Source organism: Colias philodice, chromosome 21 (genome assembly GCF_061535455.1).
Source record: "Colias philodice isolate Cphi_HAF_F1 chromosome 21, ilColPhil1 Martin Lab GWU primary, whole genome shotgun sequence".
NCBI lineage: Eukaryota > Metazoa > Arthropoda > Insecta > Lepidoptera > Pieridae > Colias > Colias philodice.
In genome coordinates this window covers 5,678,253-5,701,969 of record NC_143106.1, presented here as the reverse complement: position 1 = coordinate 5,701,969, position 23,717 = coordinate 5,678,253, and the positions used below count along the sequence as shown (strand labels likewise).

Below are 23,717 nucleotides of genomic sequence, written 5' to 3'. Positions count from 1 at the left end.
TATGAGATAATAACGCATATATTTGACGAAAATGTAATTAGACACAAAATAACAAATTAATTAACATCTTTTAACAACGACTTTGAAAAGTCTTTCGTTATTTTTTATTGAAAAATAAAGAAATTTGAAATAAGTGAAATTTTTAGATGATTATGAACCATCACAAAAAATAAAAAAAGTAAGCATTAAATGATTTAACAATAAAATTAAAGCAAAATTAATAACGAGTGTTTCCCCCTCTTGCTCTGATTACGGTTTCCATTCGTCTGGGCATGCTAAAGATTATGTTATCGATGATTTCTTGAGGCAACCGATCCCACTCCTCAAGTAATGCGTTTCCAAGTTCATTCAGATTGTTGGGGGGTGGCATTCTGGATTTAACCCTTCTTTTTAGCAAGTCCCAGACATGCTCTATCGGATTCATATCGGGTGAATTTGCTGGCCACTGCATCACCGGTATACCTACGTGGCACAGATATGCATGTACCGATTGTGTACTATGAGCACGAGCATTATCTTGCATTAGAATAAAGTCGTCACCAATAAATGGGGCAAATGGTACAACATGTTTTTCTTAAATGTCTCTGATGTATCGATCTGCTGTCATGGTCCCTCCTGTGACTATCACCATTATCACTAACTCCGTGCGAGCTCCCAAACATATCCCTCCCCAAACCATAATCGAGCCGCCACCATAAGCCACTGTGTGTTCAAAATTAGACTGTATGTGGCGTTCTCTTTTGAGTCTCCATATTCTTTGTCTCCCATCGATATGTTTTAAAAGAACTCTGCACTCATCAGTAAAGAGAACCTGCTGCCATTCGTTCAAATCCCAGACGATGTTCTCGCGCATCGGTTTCTGTTCCGCTAATTGTGCCGGTGTGTGTATATGTTCAACAATATTTATATGTATAATAAATTAATGTGTAATATCTTAATATGTTATTGATAAAGTAGAATATACTATAAAGTACATAATATAACATTTACAAAGATTTTAATGAATGGGAAGTAAGTAAATTAATAATAATCAAGTGTTCTATAGACATTTAAAATTTCAACGTAATTGCCGTACCCTTTACTGCTTGAATGTAATGGAGATCTTTACAGTTTATAATTGCTAATATTTACAAGTTTAAAGTACGTTCTACTTTTGTTTAAAAATGTGTTGATAAAGCTCGCTTCTTTAATATTCGCATCTCATCCCATTTGTCCTACTCATTCGATTGCATCGATATATAAATGCAATATACGCAATATGTAAGTCAAATAAATAAAAATCCACATTAACATTATGATACTATTTAATTAACGTAACAAGACAACTGTTCACATAAATATAATAACAATAAAGTATACAAAAGAATAAATTGTTTATTATTTCTAAAATAAGTTTAATACACAATTTGGATTCTACCATCGAGATCTTGGAAAATAATTTTATTTTTGCGCATGTTGTCCTGAAGAACTTTGTAATCTGTGTCGTAGATTTTTAGGTTTTCTCTGTTTTGGGATAACATCTGAAACAAGAAAAAAAAATATAATTATTGTGGTATTATAAAAAAATCTACATAATATGTTAAATTAAAGTCCTTAGCATGATAACTATAGACAATGGTATCTTGGAAGATAATCAATCTTTGTTAAATTAATTGATATAGATATTGCCGCGTGGTTTAAGTGTGGTTGAAAAATGGTCTCTAACAATTATCTACTCGTTTATCAACTATTGCAATTGTAGTGCACTGACGCGAACAGGGCATTTCGATGACGTCATCATGAAATTTTCTCATAAGATGAGACGTGAAGCAAGCCCATAAGATTGTAGTCTACTAAAAATTGCTCAACATGGCACCGCCATCACCAATGTAATATTGTGTGAGCGATAGGTCAAGGTGGCATGTGTATCAGCATATCGATGACGTTATGACACGAGATTTTCTCATACCAAAAAATTGGTTGTCTGTAAAGTCCTTTACTGACGATAGTTGAACGTGACAACGTCCGATTGTGCTTCTTTGTCGCTCGTTCCGTGCTCTCGCTTGCACTTCAAGCCTTACATGGAACGCCTCAGAGCGAAGTAACGCCGCATGAGTCATGTTTTTTCATGCGTGCAGCCGGCTCTATCGAACTTTATGACGTTGTCACGTCAAAAAAGGGCGCCTATAAGAGCGTTACCCTAAAAGAGTACCCGCCACCGCCATCACCAATCTAACAAAAAGAGCTAATCGCGGCTAAAAAAGATTTTCCCCTAAAAGAAAACTCACCGAATACCCGCCCCCGCCATCGCCGATATAGTCCTGTGTGAGCACCCGGTAGGTGGCGCGCGGGTCGAGCGGCGAGTAGCGCGGCACAGCGCAGTCGGTGCAGCGCACTGACGCTGACACTATGCGCGAGCCGATGGGCGCTGATGCGTTGTATACGTTGCGCATGCCTGGGAGAATTTTTTTTTGCAATTAATATTGTTTTTTCTTATGTGTATTTTAGTCTTGTAAGAAAATGTAAATTAGCGCAATTGAGCAAATCCAGATTTTTTTGACACTGCCTTAAAATCCGAAAATTACGTATGCGCAGAAATAAGTAAAATTTTATCACAGATATTTTGATAATTCATTATAGTCCATTGAATAAAAAGTTCTAGAGTGCGTGAGTTAGTAACGTAAGATGTTTCTTCGGAAACATGTCAAGAGTCCCTAGGTAATAAACATACTAAAACCCCGGGACACTAGGAGGAGCCCCGGAGTGGGGGGAGGGGGGGAATGGGTCCATTTTTTCATTTTTCGCTTAAATCTCAAAAACGGTACATGTTAGAGAAAAACTTTCAAGGAAAAGTTGAAAGGCCATAAAATTATCTACAAGTTGTACCTAAATCATTTTTTCCTATATCCTACCGTTTCTGAGTTATACGCAGTAAAAAATGATTTTGGCTCAAACTATTTCCCCATACTACACATCAATCGATCAAAAAATATTTCTTTCTTCCAAAAAACTCAAATGTGCAACTTGTGACCGGTACTGATAGATTGCTCTTAATTAGGTCTATAATTGGTAAAATAAACACATTCCTCCATGGAAGCCTTTAGGAGGAATCGATTGTCAAAATATTATATTAGGGTAGTTTGAGTTACCGAACTTGATCTTTTAATTTTTTTCTTCCAAAAAACTCAAAAGTGCAACTTGTGACCGGTACAGATAGATTGCTCATAATTAGGTCTATCATTGATAAAAATACCAGATTCCACCACGGAGGCATTTACGGGGAATTGAATTTTATTAGGGTAGTTACGATACTTGAACTTTTTATTTTTTTTCTTCCAAAAAACTCAAAAGTGCAACTTGTGACCGGTACTGATAGATTGCTCTTAATTAGGTCTATAATTGGTAAAATAAACACATTCCTCCATGGAAGCCTTTAGGAGGAATCGATTGTCAAAATATTATATTAGTTTGAGTTACTGAACTTGATCTTTTTATTTTTTCTTCCAAAAAACTCAAAAGTGCAACTTGTGACCGGTACTGATAGATTGCTCTTAATTAGGTCTATGATTGGTAAAATAAACACATTCCTCCATGGAAGCCTTTAGGAGGAATCGATTGTCAAAATATTATATTAGGGTAGTTTGAGTTACTGAACTTGATCTTTTTATTTTTTTCTTCCAAAAAACTCAAAAGTGCAACTTGTGACCGGTACAGATAGATTGCTCATAATTAGGTCTATCATTGATAAAAATACTAGATTCCACCACGGAGGCGTTTACGGGGAAATGAATTTTATTAGGGTAGTTACGATACTTGAACTTTCAATTTTTTTTCTTCCAAAAAACTCAAAAGTGCAACTTGTGACTGGTACCGATAGATTGCTCATAATTAGGTCTATCATTGATAAAAAAACCAGATTCCACCATGGAGGCGTTTAGGAGTTATTGAATTTTATTTGGGTAGTTACGATACTTGAACTTTTTAACTAACTACCCTAATAAAATTCAATTCCCCGTAAACGCCTCCATGGTGGAATCTGGTATTTTTATCAATGATAGACCTAATTATGTGCAATCTATCTGTACCGGTCACAAGTTGCACTTTTGAGTTTTTTGGAAGAAAAAAAATAAAAAGTTCAAGTATCGTAACTACCCTGATAAAATTCAATTCCCCGTAAACGCCTCCGTGGTGGAATCTGATATTTTTATCAATGATAGACCTAATTATGAGCAATCTATCTGTACCGGTCACAAGTTGCACTTTTGAGTTTTTTGGAAGAAAAAAATTAAAAGATCAAGTTCGGTAACTCAAACTACCCTAATATAATATTTTGACAATCGATTCCTCCTAAAGGCTTCCATGGAGGAATGTGTTTATTTTACCAATTATAGACCTAATTAAGAGCAATCTATCAGTACCGGTCACAAGTTGCACATTTGAGTTTTTTGGAAGAAAGAAATATTTTTTGATCGATTGATGTGTAGTATGGGGAAATAGTTTGAGCCAAAATCATTTTTTACTGCGTATAACTCAGAAACGGTAGGATATAGGAAAAAATGATTTAGGTACAACTTGTAGATAATTTTATGGCCTTTCAACTTTTCCTTGAAAGTTTTTCTCTAACATGTACCGTTTTTGAGATTTAAGCGAAAAATGAAAAAATGGACCCATTCCCCCCCTCCCCCCACTCCGGGGCTCCTCCTAGTGTCCCGGGGTTTTAGTATGTTTATTACCTAGGGACTCTTGACATGTTTCCGAAGAAACATCTTACGTTACTAACTCACGCACTCTAGACCCCCCTTGGAGGGACTCATTCAATGGACTATTAATTGAAAAATGACCAAATGCCAGACCAACGACGTGATAATACCAGACACATCCAATTTTATTTTATTGGTCAAATTAAAGAGTTTATTAAGATTACTCTGTTGGGTATTGGATGACAAATTAAATGAGATAAAAATTCATATTAGTAATGAATTCATACCAGCGACTTGTAACATCCGACTGCTGTAGAAGCTAGTGGGGTTAGTCTGCTGCACTCCGAGTGCGAACTCGATCGCTTCCAGAATGTATTTCCCCTTTAAATCGTACACTTGCACCTTATTTTCAAATGGCACAGCCATTAATAATGCTTCGGTAGTAATGTCTGCAATAGAATTGACATGTTAATTGAGTCTTAAAGGATCAGTAATCTTAATTTAGTTAAACAGTTTAATTTTTTTTACAAGTGAAAAAATATCAAGCAATTTTATTTTGCTTTTCACTCGAGTACCTACGAAGCAAAATGTACCTGCTTTTTTATCCGAAGAAAAATAAAGTGTTACATTATCAATAAGTTACTTCTTATTCTTTCTTTGTTTTTATTAAATACGCACAAATTTAAGATTAACTCTCCTGTAAATAATAATTTTAGCTTGTTTGTAAGTTGTATCAGTATAAAAATAAGACATACTTCCTGCTTCAATAGCTACACGAACGCCGCCCGCGTTTATCATACAAAGATGTGCGTAGTTCCAATTATCTCCGCTTGCCTTTGATATCATCTAGTTAAACAATATAATGATAAATTACTTATTATACGTATAATAGGATCTTTTAAACCATCAGAAACTAAGAAAATGTATCGAAAGACAGAAACTATTATATAAACATTTACCTTAAAATATCTTTGAAATAGGGTGATTTAATATTGCATTAATAAATGATAGGGGCATCTATTATGTGATGTCGAATGGATATAATAGGTAATTACATACATAATCTCTAGCTTTTTGCTCCTTAAATTTTGCTTAGGTATTTGTTATTTGTATAGTGTATTAAGGACGCATATACAAATTGACGCGCATCAATTTTACGTTTTGAGTCTTACTACTACACGTGCACGGCTCACACACACAGCGAAATGCGAGAAACGACGAAATTATGACTAAACTGACACGACTTGATAATTGAACTTATTTTTATTGCCTTTTTTTTTTTAATTTACTTTGATTTGTTTGTAACGTTGAATGGTCACAAAAGTAGATACCATTTACCTAATTTCATTGGACAGTGATTTATTGGTAAACAAGTACTTGCCAAAGTGTACTTCGAAGACGGCTACTGGAACTAATAGATGATTACGTGTTACTACGTGTACCAAGTTTGGGCTCATTTTGTTAGTTATGTTGAGACCTTACCTCCGGACTTGATGGAGTGACCTGAAGGTGTACTTCGAAGACGGCTACTGGAACTAATAGACGAGTAGAGCTAGGTATGCCGAGTTTGGGCTCGTTTTGTTAGTTACGTTGAGACCTTACCTCCGGACTTGATGGAGTGACCCGAAGGTGTACTTCGAAGACGGCTACTGGAACTAATAGACGAGTAGAGCTAGGTATGCCGAGTTTGGGCTCGTTTTGTTAGTTACGTTGAGACCTTACCTCCGGACTTGATGGAGTGACCTGAAGGTGTACTTCGAAGACGGCTACTGGAACTAATAGACGAGTAGAGCTAGGTATGCCGAGTTTGGGCTCGTTTTGTTAGTTACGTTGAGACCTTACCTCCGGACTTGATGGAGTGACCTGAAGGTGTACTTCGAAGACGGCTACTGGAACTAATAGACGAGTAGAGCTAGGTATGCCGAGTTTGGGCTCGTTTTGGTAGTTACGTTGAGACCTTACCTCCGGACTTGATGGAGTGACCTGAAGGTGTACTTCGAAGACGGCTACTGGAACTAATAGACGAGTAGAGCTAGGTATGCCGAGTTTGGGCTCGTTTTGTTAGTTACGTTGAGACCTTACCTCCGGACTTGATGGAGTGACCTGAAGGTGTACTTCGAAGACGGCTACTGGAACTAATAGACGAGTAGAGCTAGGTATGCCGAGTTTAGGCTCATTTTGTTAGTTATGTTGAGACCTTACCTCCAGACTTGATGGAGTGACCTGCAGGTGTACTTCGAAGACGGCTACTGGAACTACTAGACGATTTGAGCTAGGTGTGCCGAGTTTGGGCTCATTTTGTTAGTTATATTGAGACCTTACCTCCGCAATTGATAAAGTGACCTGCAGGTGTACTTCGAAGACGGCAACTGGAACTAACAGACGAGTAGAGCTAGGTGTGCCGAGTTTGGGCTCGTTTTGTTAGTTATGTCGAGACCTTACCTCCGGACTTGATGGAGTGACCTGAAGGTATACTTCGAAGACTGCTACTGGAACTAATATACGAGCTGAGCTAGGTGTGCCGAGTTTGGGCTCGTTTTTTTAGTATATAATTTTGTTGTGGTATCAAATGCAAGTGGGTTTTCGAAAACTAGAAAGAAAATACTTTTATTTGGCACATACATATACTACTGATAGGTACTTGCAAATACTTTTTAAGTTCCAATATACTGAAACATTACTATAAATAAAATGTTGTGTGGTTTTATGAAACCACGGTAAAAGTGAAACTGTTCGAACGGTTCCGAACACTGCTTTGTGTAGCGCATGTCGCGTGCCGAGTAGGTATACCTACTCGGCAGCCGCGATACACGCGACATGCGCTACACAGACCAAAAAGTTTGAGACGATGTAATAAAAGTTTCACTTTAATAAAATCTATCAAAAATCTTATATCATACGTATATAATATGTATCTTTATTTATATCTAACTAGCGACCCGCCCATGCTTCGCATGGGTGCAATGGCACGGCCGCGGCGGCCGGCCGGTACCGCCGCAAACGCTACGTCCCGCAATTTTTAAATCTGTAATATCTTCGAAAATATTCACTTAAATCATACGGTGTAAAGGGCCATATAGATCTATATTAAATGAACAATGTATTTAAGGTATTTAATTGGTTAAGAATTAATGCTGTATTGGTTAAAATCGCTTCGAAAATTAGCCATTATTTGTCGTAAAAAGTAAATGACAAAAAAAAGTAATTGTGGGTTATCCATAAGAGATAGACATATACCATCACGGACTTTACCGTAGACTTTTTCAATGTGTACAATACTTAGTACATTATTTTGATAGAACTCGTAGGGTTCAGCCTGCGTTTGCAATGTAAGCGGAATAAATGTTATTATTTACGACATCACATTAGAAACCTCAAAAATAACAGTACTTTTCCACTATTTAATGGATGTTATTATACATATAAACCTTCCTCTTGAATCACTCTATCTATTAAAAAAAACCACATCAAAATCCGTTGCGTAGTTTCAAATATTTAAGCGTACAAAGGGACATAGGGACATAGGGACATAGGGACATAGGGACAGGGAAAGCGACTTTGTTTTATACTATGTAGTGATGCCACTTTGCGTTGTAATTTTATAACTCAAGAACAGGCTCACCTATCCAAACAAAATGTTTAGGCTTTTTTCAGACTATTAAGTACATGGTTTATGTGAAGTTTGGTAAGGTAGAGTAGTGTATAGTATGGTAGAATAGGGTAAAGTAGTGTAGAGTAGAGTAGTGTAGGGTAGGATAGATAGGGTAGGGTTATGTTATATGTAGGGTAAAAGATAAAAAATGGATAAAACTCAAGAAAAACAATTCTTTTTAATTAATTCTTAGTTTTCATTATATTACTATGGCAATTTGATGAATGTTCCTGTAGTTCCATATTTCTTTTGAATCTTGGATCGGTCAATTCTGGAAGGAGGCTGTTCTTATAAAATCGAATTAAATGTGTCTTCATGTTCTCCTTCAAAAATTGATCGTCATATCTTTCCGGTTGCCCTTCGGGTGTATCATCACGACTACCTTCACGTAGCTCTACTCGTCTATTAGTTCCAGTAGCCGTCTTCGAAGTACACCTTCAGGTCACTCCATCAAGTCCGGAGGTAAGGTCTCAACGTAACTAACAAAACGAGCCCAAACTCGGCATACTTAGCTCTACTCGTCTATTAGTTCCAGTAGCCGTCTTCGAAGTACACCTTCAGGTCACTCCATCAAGTCCGGAGGTAAGGTCTCAACGTAACTAACAAAACGAGCCCAAACTCGGCATACCTAGCTCTACTCGTCTATTAGTTCCAGTAGCCGTCTTCGAAGTACACCTTCAGGTCACTCCATCAAGTCCGGAGGTAAGGTCTCAACGTAACTAACAAAACGAGCCCAAACTCGGCATACCTAGCTCTACTCGTCTATTAGTTCCAGTAGCCGTCTTCGGAGTACACCTTCAGGTCACTCCATCAAGTCCGGAGGTAAGGTCTCAACGTAACTAACAAAACGAGCCCAAACTCGGCATACCTAGCTCTACTCGTCTATTAGTTCCAGTAGCCGTCTTCGAAGTACACCTTCAGGTCACTCCATCAAGTCCGGAGGTAAGGTCTCAACGTAACTAACAAAACGAGCCCAAACTCGGCATACCTAGCTCTACTCGTCTATTAGTTCCAGTAGCCGTCTTCGAAGTACACCTTCAGGTCACTCCATCAAGTCCGGAGGTAAGGTCTCAACATAACTAACAAAACGAGCCCAAACTCGGCATACCTAGCTCTACTCGTCTATTAGTTCCAGTAGCCGTCTTCGAAGTACACCTTCAGGTCACTCCATCAAGTCCGGAGGTAAGGTCTCAACATAACTAACAAAACGAGCCCAAACTCGGCATACCTAGCTCTAATCGTTTATTAGTTCCAGTAGCCGTCTTCGAAGTACACCTTCAGGTCACTCCATCAAGTCCGGAGGTAAGGTCTCAACATAACTAACAAAACGAGCCCAAACTCGGCATACCTAGCTCTACTCGTCTATTAGTTCCAGTAGCCGTCTTCAAAGTACACCTTCAGGTCACTCCATCAAGTCCGGAGGTAAGGTCTCAACTCTCAACATAACTAACAAAACGAGCCCAAACTCGGCATACCTAGCTCTAATCGTTTATTAGTTCCAGTAGCAGTCTTCGAAGTACACGTTCAGGTCACTCCATCAAGTCAGAAACTAAATATGAAATTTATAATCCCATAAGTATAAAATCTATAAATAAAATAAATGCGTGAAGGATCAAGTTTATTAGGTGAAATATTTTGTATTCGTACAGTGATCTTTTCGTAAACGAGGAGCTGCTTACAAGCGTCACAGTGTCTACTCACAACGGCGGCTGAGCGCAGACTAAATTACTAAAATATTTCATTACAAATTGTGTTGCAATAATTCAAGGTAGTGACAAATAAAATAACCCTTATTTCAATGCAATAAGTATCACGCGTTACAGCTAAATATGTGAAAAAATAAGATTTGATTTTAATTTTTTTCTCAGCCTATTTGTAACATTTTGATAGTTTTATCTAGTACCTTTTTGAGTTAGACATGTCTACTTACTTAAAATATTTTTAAATAAATCAATTTGTTTTATTAAATACAAGAAAAATGTTCGTTTATTCAGCACGATATTGTCAATTTTGGGTGAAGAGGCAACGGAAATTATTTTTTTCAATATTATAAACCAAAATTTTCGACTTAAAATATAGTACCATTTAAAGATTAAGGAGTAATCTATTTATGGTAATTATTAGTTAAATTTGGTTTTGTACTATTTCGCCGCAAAATGCACCGAAAAACTGCGTATTTTTGTCAGATTCGTAAACGCGTCCTTAAATATAAATTTATTAGTACATATTTTTTATAATTATTAGTTCTGTATTGTGTACATATTTTTTATAATTGTTAGTTTCTTAGTTCTTACTGACCTGTTCAAGGAAAGCTTCACAAACCCAGCTACCAAGGTTACACTCCCCTCGGAAGCAACGCGCGCGGTTGAGTAATGATAAGGAACGGCCTAAGACTTCGCGGCTTATCGGGTATAGTTCTGCACGCCACTCATCTAGCAGTTCTTCCATGCGAGCATCTTAAAATATTTGTTTGAAATAAATATTATAGTACCTATAATTTGTTCATGTGATGATTAAGATTAACAGTAGGTATTATGATGGGCTATGGCTACGATCGCGTTGGACTTGAAAGCGTAACATAAATTGGCAAAATGAATTAAAACGACGACGACGCAGTTCACTTTCTATCAGGTGACTCGTCTGCTCTGTTGCCTCCTCTTATATAAAAACAATACTTTATAGTTAATAATAATAATAATATTTCAGGAAAAAATATCATGTTCGACCTGTACCGTGAAAATTATCTACCGTAAAAGTAAAATTGCGCTGATCACGCCAACAAGCCAAGAGATAACTTGTTACATTATAAAACGCTATAATAATATGTAAAACATCTGGATCTATTACCTTTTATGATAGATGTTCCGAGGTATATAGGATGACCATCCCAAGACACTATTTTGCCTTGATTGTCAAAGTACAACGTTATATCTCCCAAGTAACGTGTGTAGCAAGATGCTTGAACGATCAGTATCTGTAATAAAAATATTTATATTTTTCGTGTTCAAGTAATTTATAAGTTCTAGCTACCTTAAATTTAAGTTCCATGTTAGATATGGAAAAGAGTTGCACATCTAGCTATTATCGAAGAAAATCAACGGACAAATAATTATTCATCATGAATAGATTCTTTGTTCTACGGTAAAATTATATCAAATATACCACGAAGACTTTTGGAATTCTTATCAACTACCTATTCTTATCCGCTAGGTACTCAAATTTAAATATATTTAAATGATAACGCTCAAAATGTTTTAGTCAATATTAAAAAGTCTCTTTTTAACAGTGACCATCTTCGAATCCATTACCGTCATCTATGCAAGGGTCTGATTTTCCAATAATTAATCATAATACTTATCACATAGCGTGCTTAATTCGTGTTGTAAACGAGGTAAAGTCATGCTGATATGCTGATAACATCGCGATTGCTATCAATATTGTTTATAATATTGACTATTTTCAATTAAGGCATGGTTTTAAATTACGGAAGCGGATTTTTGTTATAAAAGTTATTAAACTATAATATTTTTAAGGCATACAATATGCTTTGCCATTTGACACAGTGCGATAGGAACATAAGAACACAGATTTCCACTTCGTTAAAAAAAATCATATTTCCATCGTGTGTGTACTAGATAAGGTAGGAATTCGAGAGTTTAATTAAAAGTTCTAGTTCACTCGAAACTGCATCTATTGCATAAGACAGTTAGGTACTGGTAGGTATTAAAAATATTTTAAATCATCCTAAAAATACTTAGAGCATTAAACCAACTGCTCTAAGTAAAAATATCTTGAAGTAAGATTTTAATTTTTAGCCGTTTAACTTTCGTCCAGATCGTTCAATACACACAGATAACAGATTACTATAAAAACTAAGCAATAGTCTACTTACTCTATGCCCATTGCTTTGCGTGACTACGGTAGGGTAATCCCCCGCGGGTGTGCCGTCAGGGGCATCACCAGTGAATAATAATGTGTGGGAATGCGCTCCAACTATAATGTCTACGTCTGGAGACATATTAGCTGCTAATCGTCTGAAAATATAAGCATGAAATATATCAGTGACCTACATATTAATAGCTCTATAAAACAACGTAACAAATAATTGCTTCCGAAAGAGTAGTTAGGTACTGGAGAGATATTATTCATCTAAAGAATAGCGTTTCTATAATTTATTTGTGTATATTCGCTAGCTCTAACTATGTCGCAAAATATTTTTACACCTCTACATGTAGATACCTATCTACAGGGTGTCTTGGCCGAAGAAAATTTAGCGGATAACCTAGTAGGTTATCCGCTAAATTTAGGTACTGAAATATTTACCGATTAAACCGATAATTAATAGAAGAGAATATATCCATAACTTAAAAGTACTATATTTTTATATGCATGTAACGACTTACTGGTCACTATCGTATCCCACATGCGATAGCACAATTATAATGTCTACACCTTGTTCTGTCAATATGGCAGCTTCTCGATTAACTGCTTCTAATTCATCTTCCATTATAACACGTCCTATGTCTGCTGAAAACTGAAAACGTAGAATTTTGAATACGCTATGATAATTTTTACAGTTTGGAATATAGGAGGGTTAAATCATTTATTGGACATAAATAATATTCTTAAATAAATTATTAAGGCGATTAATTAAATTTAATTCTGTAACATTCTTTTAGTTTAGTTTTATGATAGATAAGATTGTAGAATCTCTACATGTACATAAAAGCATTTGTTTTGGATTTCGGTGGCCGGGACCTCATGCCTCTAAAAAGGGGCTTGTTTTGCTCTCAGTATCTAAAAACGTAAATTTTTTGACGTCATACAAATCGTTAAATGTTATCATTATCATTCATTGTATAACGTTCTTGAATAAATTGATAACAATAACTGATTAGTCGCTAATACTTTTGATTAGAATACTGACTTTGTTTACCGGTTAACATATTAAAGAAAATGTTTTGTTATACAGGGTGTCCCACTGTTGGTATACTAAGCTCAAAGGAGGTTATAGTTTTGCATACGCTGAGTACGTAAAAAATACTTAAAAAATTCCAGACGCATTTTTTTTTCAAATAGATGAAATCTTAAAACTCTATGTGTACACCCATAACAAGCGACCCGCCCAGCTTTGCCACCAGCACGTGGGCTATCGTTTAAGATTATGTTTTCATATACAAATGCTCACATTAGAGAAGCGTTATATGCCGGCTGCGCGAAGCCAGAGAAGAAAACATGGATTTTCAGGAAAAATTTAGCAAAAATTTTTTGACGTAATTTTGTTGTTTAAGTATTTTTTTCATGATCAGTGTATGCAAACCTATAAGTCCCTTTGCGCTTAGTATACCAATAGTGTGACACCCTGTATACTACAGGCATAGATACTTGGTCACGAGTCACGACTCACGGCATCACGCGTGACGGCGTGAACGGGTGGACCGATTTCGATGATTCTTTTTTTATTATATTCCTTGAAGTACGAGGATGGTTCTGATGTAGAGAAAACGTAAACATGTACCACGGGCGAAGCCGGGTCGGACCGCTAGTATAATATTAGATATAGGTAGCTAGGTACCTTAATTTAATATTAATATGATAAAAAATTAATAACATACCGTACGTAACAGAATACCGATGATTCCAATTTTGCGGTTATTCCTTTCGACAATCACATGGTTCTTTATATATTGTCCCAATTCAGGCTCGAAAGTTGTGTTCACGTTAGCTCCAAGCATAACAGCATCCAAATGGTACAGGTATGGCAGTAATCCTTCGATACCGTGATCGAACTCATGGTTACCTAAAACCTAGAACGAAAAGGACATTTGATTTATTTGTCTCTAGTTGTGTAAATTAGAAATATTTTATTATAAAAAAATACTGCATCTATCGAGTGTGATTCAAATAGGCGAGCTTCGAATTTTGGAGCTTTTATACTGAAGTAGGTACTTTTGGTTGACTTATCCACGACCTACATTAATGCCTATAAATAATATATTTCTGTTTCATTTGCCTCTTTACACTTTAATTATTAATCAATACGATAAGTATTGAAAAATAATTAAAATGTTCGGACTAATAAACTTAAAATTCAAGAAAATAATCAACTCACATGAGCATCATGCTTAGGCAGCAAATTCATAAAGTGCTGCGTGACATTCCATCGCATGAAGTTGTACCAGACCGTTCCTTGGAAGGTGTCTCCCCCATTTAGTACTAAAGAGTCTGGTTCAGCCTCCAACGCCTGTCGTATCCCCGTGTAAAGCCGGGAGAAACCACCGATACATACATCGTCTGGGTTTATACATGAGCTCCCAGATGACGCCGTTACCTCGTCAAAACTAAAAAACGATGTTTAAATATTTTCTCAGGGAAAATAGGGTTCTAACAAATTAAAGCAATAATATATTGAGGTTGTTTTGCCTATTTTTATAAATTATACAGAATGATTAATTTAGAAAATTATATCAATGTGAATCACCAATCGGTCTCGATTATTTCTTTTATGTGCTACTATTGTTGCAACCCTACTGATGGCTAGTGCCACATAAAAGATTGATTGGGTTCACAACAAATTAGATGTATACCGGGTCGTTCTAAAAATGAAGATGAGATGATTGTAAATATCAGCCATATTTACGCTTTGTAAGGTCGAATAACGCATTTATAAAAATGTGTTTGTGGGCGAGCAAATTGATAAATTGGATAAATTTTACATTCAAGTATTTTTAATAAAAGTTTCCGGTTAAAGGTTTATTGTGATTTATGAATTCATAACTAAGTACTTACTGAGCATGGAAATCATTATAATGTATAATATTCAGCTTAAATAAATCTTCAGTTTGCGCAAACACTCCCGCAATCACAAATAAAAACACCACACAATTCTTCATGTCTGCCTCCACCTTACTTCCTACCTACATAAAAGATTACAGTTTGATATTGCACATTCAAATATTTAGGATCTTATCAATTTATACCATTTAATCGGGCTTAATTTTTATAACTAATAAGCCCGATTATTATTATTATCTTACAAACTTATCAAATACTCTATCTAAAAAGTAAAATTCACGTAAATTATCAGAAAATGCAAAAAAATCATACTTAACGTCTATTACGATATATTTTTTATTTTACTTAATATTCGCCACAATATTTTATGCATATATCATAAGTTTTATAAAGCTTAAAATGCAATTTTCCGAAATTTATCTATCCATAGGTAAGGTAAGGTAAGCTCGCTCAGTCTTTTAGACAGTGAGTCCTCTGATAATAGGAGGAGCCTCAGCATTCTCAAGAAGGTCCCGATTATAGTGGTTTCATTGAACGAACAAGAAAATATAATATGAAATCTAAATCGCTTATTATAATTACTCAAGACTTCTCTCAGGTTCAGTTGAATTTATTTATCATATTATATGTAATATGGTTTTAAACGAATAAAAAAGGTATGGGTAATTCTAAAACATTTATTTAAATTAATTAACTCTAAGCATAACAGTGACAATAATACTTGAAAAATATCTACATTAAAAATAAATATTCGCCAAAAACCATAATAATAAAGTAGATTGAAATAAAGTTCAAAACGAAGCAAAAAAAATCAACTATGCTACCTGTTGACCAATATAATTTCTGATAGTTGGCTATAATAAACTCGAGGCTTTCCACCTACTTTATGCTTTTGGTTTTTGATATAAGTTTATAATCCGTCAAAAAGTTTATCTCTGGAATGTTATTCCTGACTTGTAAAATAATTTTATTCTAAAACATATAAAAAATGTAGTCGATAATGAAATCTAAAGGAAGGTAATTAGCATATAGTTTTACATGAAAGTTTAATATAATATAGTCTTACATCGCATATATATTGTTTCGACCAACGAAAGCCCTTTTGATACAAATATTCTCTTTGGCTTGTAATGTATGTCGACATTAAGTGTTAAAATATTTATTTCATTACCGACTTCTTGCTTACACTTCACAAAATATTTTCGATCAAATGCAAGACCCAATATGAAATGATATAATTCGATTCAAACCGAGAGATAATATTATTGAAAAAAAATATTTAAAAAACCGTCCAAAAGATTTGTGAAGTGTATTCAGGGTCTGTTAAAGAAATCATAAAAAACATTTAAAAGTTAGGCAAGGCACTTTTTTACTAAGGCTAAATATATAAATACATTCACATTGTTATAAGATTTAGAATAATTTAATGTAGTAGTTTCTAAAACATGGATAATAAGTACACGCTAAATGAAAGTGCAATGCAGTATAGTATATAATAATAACAATATAATTAAGCATAGTTCCTCTTAAAACATTACCATACAGAGCGAATTATACGTTTTATTTGGTTATATGTAGTTTGATTAAAAATAATAACCCATTTTCATCACAGGTTACAAGACTTCGCATTGTTATACCAAAACCAACGTATGTACTTATACACTCTGTTTGAAAATATATTTTACAACAAACATCTAATAATAGTAATACACACTCAAAGAAGGCGTAATAAGTTTATTTGCATTAAATACGCCTCAAAAAGTCATGTCATGTGATGTTGCTTACTACTTGTAAACAACAAGCCAACAAGGTATTTTTTTGTTTTTTATCAACAACTTTCGTCATCTTATATTCTACTATATACGCCTTTGAACTCCACATATAACAAAACTTGTGCCATTATTTTTATAATTTCGTAGGTATGTTAATAAAAAACCAAATGCGGATAATACCCCTTGGCGGAATTATTGTTCAATTTCATTAAGAAAGTTATACGATTCACCGCACTTTTCATTCAAATAACAATCTTCTTTGACCACACGGACCGGAAACCTATATATATATAGTATCAATAATTATATGAAATATCAATGTAGAGCATGATAATTGGCTCATATGACATTAGGATAGCATTGGAATTAATACACACAACTAACTATATGGTAGAACTAAAATAGTTTATTTTAAATTAGAAGCTTGTATAATATGATCATTTGTTAGGATATAATATAGCACAATCTACGATTTCATTTAATCTACGATTATACATACTAATCTTTATATCAACCCAAACCATTTTTAATCTCAAAATGAGTGAAATATATTTAGGTAAGACTCATAAAAGTAGTGGGGTGCAAAATTTAATAATAATAAATATTAAATAGCAACGGAGATCATTCGATATTTTTGAAGTATTTTATTTGAATTGTAATATAGTTTTCTTGATTTAATGTATTCTGTTATTACATATTTTAATTCTTTTTGTATATCAAATCAATTTTAAAGACAAAAGCGTGTAGCTCTCAAAATTCAATATAATGAAATGTGAAATCTTCTAAGTGATAAAAACAAACACGCTTTCTACAAACAGTTGAAATACATTTTCTCAATAACTTTTCAATAATAACTCAAATAATATTTAAAAATAATAAATACTTTGTTCATCGCTTTGATGATGTAAGTGCAGGAACTACGTAGTTTAAGAATATGGCGTGCGAGGGTTGACGTTGATCATCTCCGTAGTGCTGTAAAAAGGAAAATTTGATTAACATTGATTCTTATAAGTAAATTATTATAACGACTACATAAATCTATACAAGATACAATATTATATATCGAAACCTATAGTTGTTATACTTCCTAATGTAACTTATTAGTGGAACTTTTGTATACCTATGTTGTGATTAAGATGACTCAAAACCAATCATGATTTGACCTCATTAATTTTAAAAACTAATAAATACAAGTGGAACCAGTGAAAGTGAAACTGTTATAAATTAATATGCATTTATAAAGTAATATTCAATAAATACCAAGACAAGATGTTTAAGAACAGAATTATTCATCAACTCAACTCAAAATCTAAACAACACTACTAACTATATCACATTTATTTTGCCAATGATAACTTACAAATTAGTATTTTGTAGGGATGGGCCAGCATCCACATAATAGGTTTGGGAGGGGGAGGGATATCTGTTATCAAATGAGGATGTCAAAATATGATTTATTTGTACCTAATAGTAGGTACTAAGTATTTTTTTAAGGGATTGAACATATTATTTTATGTCAGTATCAGTGGCGTGCATTCCATAAAGACATAAAGACACTGCCTACCCTACCATTTACCAAACTCTGATCAATATTTAATATGCATAAATGAAATTCACAGCGTCATTAAATTTTATTAATTGCGCAATGTAGTTATGAAATAAAAATATATTTCAAATATATTTTAGATCCATCTATCGGTATTTTGGTAGCATTATTATTTAATTTCTATAACACCGGCTCGGCTCAAGTCACTATTCATGCGCTGCACTAGCGCCGCCACAGGACCCAGTACGTCACGGGACGGCAAAGACACAAACTATCCGTGTCTAAGTTTTTATATGTGTGCTCTGCGTGTCTACGCATATTTTATATGTGTGCGTGCCTATAAACACGGCACACTGATGTAATAAAACCACGCACACAAACACACAAGGTAGGCAGTGTCTTTTTACGAAGATATACGAATTAGGTACCTACGAACCGAATTCGGAACTACATCGAAAGTCGAAACTGAAGTTGAATATGCGACCAATTTAAGAAGTGTGATAATGTATACAATTTTGTAGCGGTAAAGACCATCTGCAAATAGTATCATTATTCGTTTGTTTTGTTTTGGAAATAAACGTTTACTTTGAGGTTAAATTTGTTTTTTGAGAAAATTAATAATGTTTACTACGACAATTTGCAAGTGAAGTGTTTTGAGAGTAACTAAATAGATTATGTATATCATCAGTGTATTTTGTAAGATAATAAGGCATACCTAATTTAACGAAAAATTGTTATTTTTGTTTTATGAATAAACTTTTATCAAACAGAGAGTGATAGGAAAAAGGCCGATCTATAAATGGATCTATACCGGAATTTGTAATACACAAAGGTAAAGTTAATCATTAATTACATAATATAGAATACTAGTTAGGATATCATACCTACTTTGACAATTATTTTATAGATAATATGACCTATGTTCGTGATATGTTTTCCAATCAAATATAGTTGTATCTCCAATCAAATATCAGTACTGCAATATGAAATATTAGTTTTTATGACTTATTATCATTGCAATATTTCTGCCTACCCTGTCCAAAAACTCTGTGCACGCCCCTGGTCAGTATTTGCGCAAATTATACCCATCTGTTTGGTAAAGAACAATGTTTCTCTCATTTTATATTTTTCATTTTAGATGTTATTAATAAAATAGTTAAGTACAAAAATATGATTAAAGAAAATCTGCCTAATATAAATATGCGTATAAAAATAAGTTTCATACCTCTTAGAGCATCTAACATGTATAACTAGAAGAATGATTCCAAGCAAAAGGCAGAGTGTTCCCACGACTACATAGGCCACTCCGAGGAAAGGGTTCTTTCCTCCCAAAAGTGACGTCGTTGATATTATAAACGATTTCGTTCCTTCAAAGTCGATTACTGGATAATCTGAAAAATATTTTGATTGTTAAATATTGACTTGTTTTCAGCTCTATTAATTTACTAATAAGTTAAAGTTCTCCATAATTGTATTCAAATTTCAAATTTATTTATTATTAAATAAACATACATACAAACAATTACAATTACAATTTATTACAATATACAATTAATATTCTCTAGGTCTATATGTTTCTTGACTTCAATGATTTACATGAAAGAATGATTGTTTTTTTTAAGCAAGTAGCGACTCGCCCGGGTTGATCCATTTATGTATTTGGTTTTTCAAATTTTAGGTAGATCATCCTAATTTAAGAGGAGATAAATATCATTAATCCATCAGGCCCCGGAATCACAGACACAATAGAAAATCTATTGTGTCGCGGTCGGATCTGGCCTCTCGGTGGTTGAGAGGTTAAAATCTATTCGTCTATTCTGTTCTAGAATTCTAAATGTCGTAATTACCATACTGAATGGATACATAAAATATGGATATAATAAAGTAGAACTTACTATATTCAACACGCAGTACATAAGGTCCCTTAGCGAGTCCGACGCTAAAGCCAACTTGCGTGTGGTCAACCCTACGGTATAATTTGCGGAACGTTGGCAGTGCCGCAGTTCGCATCCAAACTATTAGTTCTTCGTTCTGAAATATAATGTGTTTAATTTAAAACTTGTGGGATAATAAACGATTAGAATAAAATATATAAATGCCACTTTAATAAATATAAAATAAAACAATTTAAGTTCGAATGGTGTATAATTAAGTAGTTATGTTAAAAATATTTTTTTTATTGTAAAACACACAGTTTTCAAAAATATGCAAAAACTTTGTGCGAAATAAGTAAAATGGGATTTATAAGTAGGACTGTATCATAGTTTTTTATTTAATTACCTGGAAACCATTGTTTTCAGTGTTATTGGGATCCAGCATCCAGACAGGTTTCCTCCAATTCACTGGCTTCGTGAAGTTTGCAAATGCTAAAAAGATTATATAATAAACAATTAAAACATAACCATTGACATACTAAAACACTAGACTCACAATCACCTAAGGTCGTCGAAAAATGTCCAGTGACATATAAAATATTCACTCAAATTTGTACCTTATTTCATGGTAGTAATACCTTATTTCATGGTAGTAATAATGTTCAAATTCTATTGTATACACTCATGAGAAATTTTACTGCTTACGTCACTTTTTAGGCTTATTACTATCCCCAGACATTAAAATAATCACATAAAATCGCTGCAATACACTTTCGCATTTATGATATTAGTAAGGATTAGCCACTCATTCTGATTTGAGCTGCCCCAGCAAATATATTCCGCAATATTGCCCCTTTTTTGTGTTTTCGCTCAATAAAAATCTTCTTTGTACCTTAACAAATATAAATATCTTTAAAAAATGCTCAATTGCTTGAGCCCATTTCGAGTTTTATACTTAGCAACTCATTTGGTGATTCATTTTTATGATATTGATAACAAAATTACACACAGTTTTATTGATGGGTAATAACTAATAATACCAACAAACCATGTGCTTTTCTCTAATCAATTTGACATTGTGAATATTGAAATAAATTGATACAGCCAAAATAATGAAATGAATGATGTTTTATCACCTCAATTTTAAACTGTAAAATTGGTAATAGGATTTTAATTGCTTATTGCAATGCAACATATTATAAGAAAAAAAGACGTGTGGCACTCGGGGACTGCCGCGGTAAAGCTATTGCATAGCACACCTCCGAGCCCGTCGTTGTGGGGAGCGTGAGGTTTTTTCGTTACGAAATTTCTCGATTGGGTCCCCGCGCCGCGCACAAGACCCGCGATAGAAGCTATGCAATAGCTTAATAAAAATGTATACATATAAAATATTAATTAATTATTTGCCATGTTACTTACCAGTTTTAAGATCGCCAGGTGGGTTTCTAAACTTAATATCCTTATCTGATGTCCATGCTATACCAGTTTTCAGGACTGGTACATCAACACTTAAACCCTGTGACCACACTTTAAGGGTATCTGGAACAATTAAATTATAGTTAAAAGTTAGTTCATTATAATTTATTTAATTCACTTATTCATTAAAACATCATTGGTCCACTGCAAGCATTGTGTTTTAACAATTAATTATAATGATGAAATTACAATAGTTAAATGATAACAAAAAAAAGAATCTAGAATTCAAGGAAAATTAATTTGTTGAAATCAATTTTTTTTTATTGTTTTTAGACTCAACTCAAAATAAGAACCAAAACAAACTGTAAATTAGAGGAAAAACAAACTTAGAAAATAAATCTTCCTTACCGTTAAATAGAGAATTAGCAATAGCTCCACAAGGTGCAATGGGCTTCAGCTTGCCATCTTCTTCAGCAAACGCAAATGGCTCACAATCAGAAGATGGAGTCAGTGAAAGGCGGCCTAACAGCTGACTGTCGTCACTGTTGAAGAAATTACAGAAAAATTTAATTAAAAAAAAATATATATTTTTATTTTTAAATTATTTTTTTACAAAATTAAGAATTCAAACAATCCTCAAAGTGACATGGTGGTCATTAACACTCTTGTTCTTGAATTTGATATTTTAGTTTTATGGCCTCCATCTGCTTTTATATAATTTGCAACATTTTTTTAAATTTAAAGATTGAATGAATTTGATCACGATTCGGTGGAAGAAGTAGGTTCTAAACCCGCCTTGTGATCAAATTTTTTAATTCTTTAGAAATGTATACTCTTCCTTTCTTTCTTAGTTCATTTAGGTGACAAAAGCTTGACTGTATGATAAAGTTATATAATTTAAGATCATGTCCTTCTATAGTAGAAATAAATGCTAAAATATACTCACCGAGACTTGACATATCTTCTATGGTTTTGATAGTAATTGCTCAATCCATAATAGAAATATACATCCCCTTTGAAATCTTCAGTCAGATTAAAATTAATTTGACACACACACGGGTCCATTCCATTTTCTTTAATAAATTGTGCACAGGTAATATTTTCATCTTCCTTCATACAATGTGTATAATCTATAACATGCTCTTTTACCTATAAAACAAGCCATAAATCAACGAATTGTTTACATGTGCGACACAATTGTTTATGGAAGCAGTATATAGGGATTCCCTATTTCTGTAGCTTACCTCATCTGAGAAGTAGAGTAATCCAATACCAACTGGTATAAAGGCGATACCGATAACAAAAAAAGTAGGAAGGACTGTTCCAGCGGTAAGAATTGGCTGCCATGCAGGGAGACGCTGCTGCTTGAATGCGGATTCTATAAACATACAGATGTATCAATCAGAATCAATATTATCAAGGCCAAGGAAAAAAGGTGTGTAAATGTTATCCTTACCAGCAGGGCGCCTAGATTTCACATTTTGATCTGAGGTATCACTTGACGTAGCCATTGTATTTACATTAAAGTAAGCAGCATATAGATTAAAATATTAGAGAATTTTCAAAGCGACCTTTAGATGCGATGGCAAAATTTACCTACAAATTACAATTCACAATCGATCTCTATCATTTTCATTTGTCAATTGTCAACTGTCAGTGACAAAATGACAATCTGTTTGCAGTTTGACACATGGGGTGTCTTCCGTTATGCACTGCAACCACTGCACAGTGCTATCACTGTAGAAAAATTCGTTCCGTTATGGACTGCCAGTATACTGCCGCAGTACCCTAGGGAAATTTATGACGTCATTAATCGCCGCCATATTCTACTGTGAGCACTGGCGTTTTCGAGGCTTACCTTAGTACTCGCAGTACTTTGATCACGTGATCAGTCTACAGAGCAAGTAATATGATCAGTCAAAACCACTCGAGTGCCTAACGTCTTATACAAAGCTACAGTATAATCAGAAAATTTTAAAGTTC

The 23,717-nt window shown here is 34.2% G+C and overlaps 2 protein-coding genes across 2 annotated transcripts; both read right to left on the bottom strand.

Moving 5' to 3' along the window:
• Positions 1-1,027: 1,027 nt before the first annotated feature.
• LOC149478914 (apyrase-like) lies at positions 1,028-15,272 on the bottom strand. Its single transcript, XM_089708543.1, has 11 exons — positions 15,121-15,272; positions 14,444-14,672; positions 13,947-14,138; positions 12,735-12,865; positions 12,224-12,365; positions 11,179-11,305; positions 10,630-10,787; positions 5,435-5,525; positions 4,967-5,128; positions 2,268-2,434; positions 1,028-1,520 (listed from the first exon to the last, which is right to left on the bottom strand). The coding sequence occupies exons 1-11, from the start codon at positions 15,222-15,224 to the stop codon at positions 1,395-1,397; spliced, it is 1,629 nt and encodes a 542-aa protein (XP_089564669.1). The 5' UTR covers positions 15,225-15,272; the 3' UTR covers positions 1,028-1,394.
• A 1,922-nt stretch (positions 15,273-17,194) lies between these two features.
• Positions 17,195-23,377, bottom strand: Cdc50 (cell cycle control protein 50A). The gene is made up of 9 exons (XM_089708755.1): positions 23,191-23,377; positions 22,979-23,112; positions 22,681-22,883; positions 22,143-22,276; positions 21,738-21,857; positions 20,725-20,810; positions 20,340-20,475; positions 19,670-19,835; positions 17,195-17,870 (listed from the first exon to the last, which is right to left on the bottom strand). Exons 1-9 carry the CDS (start codon positions 23,243-23,245, stop codon positions 17,825-17,827), a joined length of 1,080 nt encoding a protein of 359 aa, XP_089564881.1. The 5' UTR covers positions 23,246-23,377; the 3' UTR covers positions 17,195-17,824.
• Between the last annotated feature and the right edge of the window lie 340 nt (positions 23,378-23,717).